The sequence below is a fragment of the Empidonax traillii genome, unplaced genomic scaffold (genome assembly GCF_003031625.1).
Source record: "Empidonax traillii isolate 1590-97213 ecotype Southwest subspecies unplaced genomic scaffold, ASM303162v1 scaffold450:size721730, whole genome shotgun sequence".
NCBI classification, from domain to species: domain Eukaryota; kingdom Metazoa; phylum Chordata; class Aves; order Passeriformes; family Tyrannidae; genus Empidonax; species Empidonax traillii.
The window spans coordinates 84,881-95,801 of NW_020955643.1; the positions used below are offsets into that span (position 1 = coordinate 84,881).

General features: G+C 46.8%; 1 protein-coding gene across 5 annotated transcripts in view; it reads right to left on the reverse strand.

Annotated features, from left to right (window-relative positions):
- Positions 1 to 10,128, reverse strand: part of MITF (melanocyte inducing transcription factor) — a 94,749-nt gene extending 84,621 nt beyond the window's left edge. Inside the window, exons 1-2 of one of the 5 annotated variants that reach the window (XM_027895129.1) lie at positions 10,113 to 10,128; positions 9,696 to 9,816 (exon numbers count right to left, since the gene is read on the reverse strand). In XM_027895129.1, coding sequence (XP_027750930.1) covers positions 9,696 to 9,799 — 104 coding nt within the window. In that variant the 5' untranslated portion in view covers positions 9,800 to 9,816; positions 10,113 to 10,128. The other 4 variants (XM_027895131.1, XM_027895132.1, XM_027895128.1 and 1 more) reach the window with 4 other exon arrangements.
- Between the last annotated feature and the right edge of the window lie 793 nt (positions 10,129 to 10,921).

Consider the following 10,921-nt stretch of genomic DNA (forward strand, 5'->3'; position numbering starts at 1 on the left):
GCTGGGGTAGGGGGATGTCACGCCACCTGCTCTTCCTCATTTCTGTACGAGCACACCTGCCTTGGGCACGTCACTCTGAGGAAGGTTCAGCAACAGCTCACCTAAAACCAACAACCAAATCTTCAAGGGACAGCGTCTGGCACCAACCCCAGCCTCCTGCACCCTTCCCTGGCTGGCTCGGCCAATCCCCCACTCCACAGGCCGGTTTTCACAAGCCTTCATTGAATCCACCTTTCCCTCATGAGTTCTTTAAGGAACCCAGACAACCACCTCATGGTTGGTTTTTTTTTTTTGTTTTGTTTTGTTTTTTTTTTTAAATTGCGCTAGGCAGAAGAACACATAAAAATGAGATGATGCAATGCTAAACCCAAGCTCCCCTAATGAATACAGCCCTAAGTGTCCAACAGGATGTGACAGGTGGACAGGCAGGCGAGCCGAGTGGGGGATGAGGTCACGAAATGAGCAGTTTGCACAGCACACTACTAATCTTAAATTCCAAACTCATTATGCACAAGCCCAACAAACAAAGGAGCAGCTTAACAGATTTACAATGTACCTTCTCCAAGGGTGGAATAATTATTTATCAGATAGCAACCTTCGTGTTACAACAGCAATAAATAAATAAATGGTCTCAGCAACTCTTCTGAGCCATGGCTGTGGCTTCACTAGACAGACTGACATCTGACTGAGCTTGGGTAGAATTGTAAATATTTGGTACAAATAAAAGAAAGCTTGCTAGATAGAGCAGAAACCCAAACACAGCAGTTAACGGCATCCCAGGAGACACAATGGAAGAGATCCACACCCCCCTGAACTCCTTCCAGCTTTCAATGAACAGTCCATAGGAGTTTTTCCCCTTTGCTTTCCTGTAAGATCACTCCTTCCTGCGTGTGTACACATGTCAATATAACTCTGATTTCATTCTCTCAGGTTGCAACTGTTATTTATCCAGGCTAAAGTTCACAAACATTATAGAAAGGGTTTGTATTCCTAATTTGGCTTTACAGCTGCATATTATCATGCAGAGACACATCCAGAAAAAGCATTTCCAAAGTCATACTTTATATAAACTCTCTCCTTTATTTAGATAAAGCCCAAAGAACCCTGAAAGGAAACAGTAAATGTGCACAAAACATGCTCAGCCAGGCTCTCCCCCTTGGATATCTCAATGATCCTTCTCCATCTCTGTGACATTATTCCAACCTCCCAGTTAAGCTCCAGGACCACATGTCCCCCATGCCCACATTCCCAACCTCTCACCATCTGACAGCTTCTGAAGTCTGGTCCCATCTTCTCACCCTGAAACAATTCCCAACTGATTTACCTCCAATCCCAAGTTTCCTAGCTGGCTGCTTCTCCTCCAGAAAAGATCGCACTAATTCCTATTTTCTTTATGTGTTTACATGTTACAACAGGATGCCTGGCAGTAAGATTAGTAACAATCATTGAATGCTCCCTTCTCCATTCTACCAAGAATCCTTCATTTGGGACAATCCAGTTGTTCCCACTTCCTACTGCTTTTCTCAGATCTCAAGATCCTGAAGTCTCTGCCCTACGAGGTTTCCCCCATTCATTCCGCAGCTTGTGTTGTCACATACTTGCAAAGAAAAGGAGCAGCATCTCAGCATTTGGGTTACAGGCTATGTATTATGTTGTCATAGTGCTGCTTTAAACACATTAAACATATTAAACTTGGCAAGCTTCCAGCGCCTAAATACCTCAAAGATGATCAACATCTTTTCAGGAACCCAAAATACTTACATATTCACCTGAATTTCCTCAGAATTCACCACAAATAAACTCTTCAGCGTAACAGTAGGCACATAATCCTTGCACACAAAGATGGCCTTTGTAGGTTTGAACAGATACAAACGTCCTTCCAACCCTCCAAAACTTCAGTGGTCTCTTCACAATCAGTCTCACAAGACGGTCTGGGAAGAGCAGAGCCCCAGCGTGCTCCACCCAGCCCCACCAGCTTAAACAGCAGGTTCAGGTGGGTCTGCGCCCACTTTGTGTCAGAAGAGCAGCACAACCAAAGGTGCAACGTACCTGTGCCTCTAGATCACCGTTTTTTGGGGAGCAGCTAAGAAGGATGAATCCAGTTCTTCCCAGAGGTGGGAACAGCTGCATCATCTCCAGTGCAGCTGTTTCCCTCAGCCGTAATGTCCCTATGAAATATCAACTGCAGGACTGGTCTCCAGCCACCTGACACCGTACCTGTGGTGTCCTAGAGCAAGAGAAAAAGGGTCTGAAAAAAAGGCATTTGTTTGCTCTCAGTGCTCATCTCTGCAAGCAACACAGAATCCATAAACTCCACATCTGCAGATGTACGTCTGCCTGCATTGTAAAGGAATAATCTTCATGGGAACTGATTTAAAAAAAAAACTTGTTTACTGTTAGAGGCTGTTAATTACAACATTAAAATACTAACCCGAACCCCACATTACACTTGCATTCTGTTTTACATAGCAGTATACGTAACAATCATCACAGCAAGCAGCTCTGTTGGCTCATGCTGGAAGAAGTAATTATATATCACAGGAACACATTTTTGCCCTTCAACCTGCCAGTCCAGTCCATGCAGCAGCTGCGAGCAGCAGGTCAGGGTGGGGGGAACCTACAGAGCGTTTCTACATAATCACTTACCACTGAAGAAAAAAAAAAAAGCTAAAAACCACCAGCCCCTGGCTTGCATGCTTGGCAGAAAGCTGCTAACACAAACATTACAGCAGCCCTTGCAGCAGAGATGTTACCAGAAAAAATGAGCTCGATCCAAAGGCACTGTTAGTGGTTGAAGTATTAGCTAGAAGTTGTACTGCAAGCCTTCCTTAGCAATTTCCACCATTTTTTTGCTTGTACCAGTGATACTCACACTATCCTCTTGCACTTAGGCACTACTATGACCTCTCTTAAACCCTTAGTCTCTGGTGAAGCCCACTGACATTAATGACTGGGGCCTATATAAGTCACAAGATAAAATTCTGGGCAAAGATACTGGGACAGAGTCTTTCAAAAGGCACCCCAAAACTGCAAGTGCCTACCCACAGGGAGCAGAGCCTTAGGGTGCCCAACACTGAAAACAGCATGGAACTTATGCCTTGGATATGGGCTGGAGAACAGGCTGATTTCTTTCAAGACTTTGGTTCCAGTGAACGTGAGTATTGCACTCTGGACACTCAAAGCACTGTCAGTTCTTTACAGCTGCTGCAGATAAAGCAGTAGCATTGTTATATCATGAATATGTAACAATATTCCCTGTCCCGTGCTGTTTTTCTCCCCAGTATGAAATGAAGTGTAAAACTACAAATAAGCCAATAGTTGTGCTGTTACTGTTTAACTAGAGATAATTTAAAAAAAAAAAAAAATCACAGTTCTAGTATGACATGATAGTGATGCAACAGTTAACTGTCCAGCAAAATCTGCTATGCCATGCTGCTTAATCATGTTGCCTTTGTTCCAGCAAAAAATTATACCAAAGACGGCGTATTTTTCCCAAACAAGAACATTACAGACAGTACATTTCAAAAACTTTTCGAATCCAAAATAGAACGAGACAGACAATAATGGCCAAGAGCCTGACCAGCTAATGGAAGTTGGGCTCTCATTTTGTTCTCAACACTGAAACAGCAGATCGTTCTCGGAAGACAATTAAAAGCCAACACACAATTTCAAAATTTTTAGCAGAAAAGTAAACAGAAAATTACTCATTCGGTTTCATTTTCAAAGTCTTAAAGTATGTTGCTTTGGAAATCAAACCTAGAAACAGGACTGCACAGTTAAGCACCAGAACAGGTTTCTCCCGTACCCTCATTTTTAAGTAGCTATACAGATTTCTTCCCATTAAACTTTTAATCACAGAACGCGGTAAGAGGCTGAATTTGTTTGTAAAATAGCACATCTGCAGGTCTCCTCTGCTCCCGCTTCCCAGTTTTCTTCCAGATCCCGACCAAACCGTACAGCAGGAATTAGTCATGCTGCCTACCACCGTGCTGGGAAGGACCTCTGGTACACTGCCCTCAGTGCCAAATGAAAACATACACAGCACAGAAAAGCTGCTGCAATGACTTCTTAATGACACGGGGGAAGTTCACAGCAGCCCCAAAAATTCTAGACCAGCAGCTTGTGAAATTACCACCACTACACGTGGAGAAATGAGCAGGACCAGGGGCAGCCCAGCTATCCATCAGCAGGACTGCACAGGCTTATTTCCTGCCATTTAAGGGACAGAATGTATTGATTCAAATTATCACCTGGATTCTGCAAATCAAACAGAATAGATAGGGAAGCTTCCTGCTCACCAGAAAGGTATGGATTTATTTCAAGCAGAGTGCACATGTACTTACACACAACTAACGGAGCCAGCAGTCTGACAAATAAAAAGAAAACACGTGTGCTTGCTAAAAGATGCACAGTCAGTGCAGCCAGCTCGGCCTCAAAATATCTGTGCCCTCTCTGATCAGCTTGGCAGCCAAACAAAACCCTCCCGAGGAAAGCAGGCCAGGGAAGCAAAAAGGTGACGCTCAATAGTTCGTATCAAAGCAAATGCTGAACCGAATTTCATGGGCTATTTCTGTTTCCTTGCTAAATAGCAAAGGCCTACTGCAAATAACAGAGTGAGAGTTTTGCAGGAGAGAAAAGGTCACCCAGGATCTCTCACCATGGAAAATGCTCTGCTACAGGCATGGAGCAGCACCAGCTCCTTGTGTAAAGAAATATACGGAAATACCACTTACTGTCTCCACATGTTTATACAACAGACACTCCAACTGCAGCCTTTTCTTTTAAGACTGTTTTCAGAAATAAGAAAGTACAAAAAGATGTGGCGAGGGTTTCCTTCCCAGGGAAGCGAATTTGAGGTGCAGAATAAACACGGAATTATTGACTCACTCACAAAAATGTTACCGGAGAGATTTCAGAGACATACTTTTGGCTTAGCTCTACTCCCACTGACGTTGGCTAAGACTTTTACCACTGATTTCAGGCAGTGCTAGCCTACGTAGCACTTTAAGCTCAGCTATTATTACCTTTCAGTTTAAAACACGTAATGTTCCTCTGTAACAGACAGAAAAATATTTCAGGAACTTTTTAAATCTGTTCCTCCAAGATACATTTTTATTTTTTTTTTAATCACACTGAGACGCAGTTCCTGGATGCAAGAACATGTGACCTGTTCTAAATAAAGGATATTTTCCACTTCTTGCACAACTGGAACAGATATAAGCAGTAGCTTGAACAAACTGCATTGCAGAACCCAACCAGAATATAAAACACTTGAATAAGATCCATAAATAGCAGTAATATGAAAAGACTACCTCCAATAGGCACAAACTCAATGTTAAGCCTAATGTAATCAAGTTCAAACTCAATCACGCTGCAAAGTTCATTTACAAAATTAAATTTGATCATCTGCAGGCTAAAGCACTAAGGCACTTGAGAAGAGTCCTCTTTGGCTCCAGAGTAAGCCCATGTTTCAAAAATGTGTGCCTCTCTTTGGTGAAATTATTATTTCCTCAACAATCACTGCGTATTAAAAGGGAAGTTTTAACTAAATCAAGATTTCAATGTTTAGCACAGCACCAGAAAAGAGGAAAAAAACAAAAACGAGTGCCTTATAGAGGATCCTAAATGGATAGAGACGAGGTACTGGCTGATATAAGTAAAATATTGAGGGTTTGCATGAAAAAAAAAAAAAGGTCTTTGGACAGTAGGAATGATGAGAATTTTATAAAGACACCACTGCTTTAATAATGACAAACTGTACATCCCAATGCTATTGCTCATAAAATAAAAATAAACTGCCTAAGAAACTATCATGCAAATTAAATGCATTTCCAAATATTTTTTCCACTAAAAATACTTCGGTAACTACATCATTTGGGTGCTTTTTAACCAGTCTGAAAAATACAGGCAACAGAAAAGGGCACAAATAGCAGCAATTTACCTGCAGGCTTTATTAAGAGCAAGGCAGTAAATTACAACAATTGACAATAATTTGCTGGCACTTGCGAGGTCGCACAGACAATCCAAGTGGGCATGTATTGCAGAGAACAAAAAAAAAAAAAAAAAAAACAGAGAAAAATCAACTGAATATAGAATTTTTTTGCTGCATTTGGCACACCTGGGTTAGTTCAGACTGCCCTATGCAGAGGCAGGCTGTACAGTCTTTACCTCCAGATGCCAGTGTGATACCCAAAACATCACTACAGTAAGCCAAATGATTTAAAGAATCTACATTAGCAATATGACAGATGTAATTTAAGCCTCCAGCGTCCTGCTGACTGTGTGCAGACATGTCAGGGTCTGTGTTTACTTTTGGTAATAAAACTCCATCGATTTCATTGTACACTGCTTGTACCAGGAAAGAAATCTTATTTGCTTGTTCATTACACAAACACATACATATTTAAGTGTATGTACTTATAGATTAAACCTATTATCCCTTGGGAATACGGCAGGAGAGGAATAAAGTATGAATAGGAGGGGGAAAGAAATAGAGCTCATTGTCTTACTGGCTAGTCTTAAAGTCCAGTTTCCTCCCACAGTGAAAAGTGACTCTGGAGAAACCAAAGCAACTGAAACATCTTCTCAGTTTTCAAAGAGATTCAACCACAGCAAATTCCAGAGAACCCTTGAATGTAGGTAGGGCTTTGCCCAAGGAGCCAACTTCTGATGAGTCGAAGGGGTTTGGGAAATACGGGTGGAACTGATCTATCTCAGCCCCATGTATTCTCTCCATCCCCTGTGATTAAAGCTTTTGCTGGGCTTACATTTTAACTTGGCCTCTAGCACTCAATTGTGGCTTGGCCTGAGTTAGTACAGTATTTACTGCAAAAACCTTTTATTATTGGACCCCTTGCGGCTTTGGATTGCAGACTTGAATTATGAAATAGGGATGGAGTAACTGTGAGGGCACACTGGAGAGGAGAAACATTTAACTGGATGTCATGTATTGGAAAACAAGCAATCTGGGAAGAAGCGAATAGGAGAGTTTCACTGAGTGAAGAACAACAATATCAGCAGGGCTGAGTTAAACTGGGCAACAAAAAGGTTTTCCCTTGGTTCGGAGCACTGACATTCTTACCTGTTTCTGAGTGGGATGGATTTTCTCTCTACTCACAATTTCAGATGCTACGGTAAGCCAAGGGCGCTTCTCACCTCTTACAGTTACCAGATCAGAGAAAGCCCTGAATGTTGCTAGGAAATCAGCAGTTCTCACCAGGGAAAAGAGCAGACTGCTGTTTGGACTCAGCTCCTAACATCAGCTCATGCCTCTGGCTTACCTGCTCCCCAGTCACCTTTCCAGAGCCAGGCTGTGGAGAGGGTAAGAAAGCAATTCCCACGGCCACAGTCCCACAACTGCACCACGCTGACCTGCTGCTATTCCACTCACTGCTGTGCAATTACTCCTGATTTACATCCACAAGAGAAAGCAGCAGGGTGATGCTGGATACCCTCGATAATCATCAGTCAGACTAGTTTCAGGCCTCAGCAAAGCTGAAGGACTACAGAAGTCCTCTGAGATATGATCACGAAGCAAACAGGTTTGTGAGCAACTTCTGCCCCCTGTTATCATCGGGCTTTATCAGCCTGGCTCCAGGGACAGGTTTATACAGACCCAGCAGGGCCCCTGACTCCTTTGCATCTTCATCTCCCACAAGACCAGGAAGACAACTGAGACTCTACCTCGAGGTAAGAGCCGTACGTGAGCTGGGCAGGCTCCACGCTGAGGTTAACATGTCAGTTCACTGTCTGCCAGAAAAACCATGGATTGTTATTCCACCCTCAGGGCTCCCTCTTCTCATATACGTGGGTACGTGTGGAGGGACACGAAGCAGAGGGGGGCATGCTGGTCACTTCTCCTACCAAACATCAGGACAGATGTTGGCCTGAGGCACCAGCAGGATGTCAGGAGGACAGACACAGGGGTCCCTTTAAACCCAAAGGGTGGGCAGCGCTGGCTGTGCCGGAGCATCAAATAAGGATGTACTGAGGAAATTCAGTACAGGGAAATTTGAAGTGACAACATTTAGAAGATAGTAAAATACTCCAGTGTTTCATTACAGAGTTTATTCACATGCCCCAGAGAGAACAACACAGTAATACAGTCAAGTCCCAGAGCACCAAGTCACAAGAATTAAAAGCAGTTGCAACATCTGTGCAAGGTCAAATGCAGACCTGCCATCTAAGCTCCAATGCAGACCTGTTTTCTATGCTCCATTGCTCACACTAGGAAAGCACAGACAAACTGCTGACTACAAAGTGGACAACCATAAAGGGAGAAGTCCTGCACACCAGTTAGAACCCGCAGCTGGTGCAAACAGGGCTCCTGGACCAGAGCACAGTTGTCGGGACCGCTGCACTCCAATGGCGACACAGGCACCGAACCCAAAGCCCTGTGGGTCTCCCAGCTGCCTCCATCACAGCTGGAGCTGCTGATGAACCCTCCTCTGCACATTAGCCTGGCCCCCACCTAATTACCTGGATAATGGCATCTTCCCTGCATAACCTTGGGGAGCAAAGGAGTTCTGGCAACTTTGGTTGGCTGGACGGCCCCACCACTACCTGCAACCTCCCTCAGCAGTACCACAGGTTCAGTGTGAGCCAGGGTTGCTGGGAAGACAGGCCACAGGAGGTGGCCCCAGATCCGTCAGCCCTTGTGACAGCGAGAGAATTTTTAACATCTTTTACTACAAGACTTTCAGTGTTTCTGAAACATTCAGAGGATTATCAAAAATTCATGTATTTACTTTGAGGCGTGTCTGACAGACGGTACAACCTAAAGTCATTCTAGCACAATTATTTTTCAATATTTACCTTCTTGTTCATTTTTCAACTGCATACAGATGTACAAAGAGTAGTGCTCAAAACGAAAATATGAATATAGAGACAGGCTAACAACAGACATGATTACAAACACAATACACTTGCAGCAATGACCTTATATTCAGCAGAGTGCTGCTGAGGATAGCACTGAGGTGAAATGGAGGGTTCGCTGAATGAAAAAAGAGGAGGGAGAAACGTGCCATCACTGACAAGGTTGATGTTCAGGGAGCGGGAGAGCACTGACTTTCTTTTTCCGACACTAGGACGGGCAGCGGGTCCCTACCAGCCCACAAGGGAGAGAAACACACACAGAGACCGCCTCATTTCCCTTTACAGAGCATATCTACGCGACGCAGCCGCTCCAGATAAGCAAACAGGGTCTATCTCGGCGAATAAAAAAAAAAAAAAAAAAACACTCCAGCAAGAAAGTGACCTACCTAGCAAGTTTCCATTCCCCAAGCAATTGCAAGTAACAAACCTACTCTCAAAGTCGCCGGGGGGGGGGGGCGGGGAGGGAGGGAGGGAAAGAAAAAAATTAAGAAAAAAAGCCCACCGAGAACAACCTTGGATGCTACAAGACCTGGCAAGCCCCTCGCAGCTCCGCGCTGGCCCCGCCGGGGGGGGTCTGGACCGCGGCGCTCACCGGGGGCAGGTGCGGCCGCCGCCTCGCCCCGCGGCCGGCGGGGGCTGCCCCGGGCACAGCCGGGCCCGCACGGCCAACAATGCCCTTTACATAACGCGGGCCCGGCCCGCCCTCCGCCAACAACGCCGCTATTATGGCAGGAGCGCTCCCGGCCGCCCCGCTGCGCAGCAGCGCCCGCGGGGATGCTCGGCGGGCACCCGCCCGCCCCGCTCCGGCCCCGCCGCCCCACCTGCTCTTGAGGGGCTGGCTCTTCAGCTCGTAGTACGTCTTGGGCTCCTCGTGGAACTCCTCGCCCACCTCGAAGTCCGGCACGATCCCCGACTCCGCCTGCATCGTCGCCGCCGCCGCCGCTGCGAGAGGGAGAGACGGGAGGTTACGGCCGCGGCGCCCAGCGAGCCCCGGCGCGCCGCCCGCCCCGCTCCGCTCCGCTCCGCTCGGCTCACACACAGCGCCGCCGCCCGCCCCGCCTGGGACTTGTAGTCCGCCCCGGGGCCGGCCCGGCCGCCTCCGCCCGCCGCGCACTACAACTCCCGCCGCGCCGCCCGGGAGGGAGGGCAGGAGCGCCGCTGTCAGCCGGGAGCGCGGCCCGCCCCGTCCATCCCGCCCCATTCCCTTCCCTTCCCATCCCATCCCGGCCGGGCGCCACCTGCCGCCCCCTTCCTGCCGGCCCCGCCCCCGCCCTGACGTCACGCGGCTCTGACGCCAGGTATGCAAATCGTGACGTCACGGTGTCCCATTCTCCCTCGGCACAGCGCGGAGGTGACTCCGGCAATCGCAGATTGACAGGATGGGCTGGGCTGGAAGGGACTTTAAAGGCCGTCTCGTTCCATCCCCTGCCATGGGTGTCCTGTTCCACCAGACCAGATTGCTCAGAACTCCATCCAGCCCGTCCTTAAACACTTCCAAGGATGGGGCATCCACAACTCCTCTGGGCAAGCTCTTCCAGTGCTTCACCACCCTCATAGCAAAGAACTTCCTCCTAATATCCAATCTAAACCTACTCTCTTTTAGTTTGATGCTCAAGGTGTGGGAGACCACTGACTTTCCAGCACTAGGATGCACAGTGGGTCCCTAACAGACCACAAGGGAAGGAAACACAAACACAGACTGCCTCATTTTCCTTTACAGAGGGATCTCTGGTCCTGTCACTACACGCTCTTGTAAAAACTCCCTCTCCCCTCTTTCCTGTAAGCTCCCTTTAGGTACTGGAAGGGACCAGCACAAAGGCTCTTCATCTCCCCTTGGGAACATCTGGCACAGGGTCTCACAGGCAGCAGGTGTCCAGCTGCAAACAACATTCCCACATGGCTGCAGACTCAGGAATCAGCCTTGCCAGGGTTTCAGTCAGAGGGGAGTGGAGTAACTCAGGCAGGGGAGGGTGTGACAGGTTTGAATGCCAACAGCAGAGATCAACTGATGACAGTGTGAGACATTTACGGTAACTTTCTTTGCCAG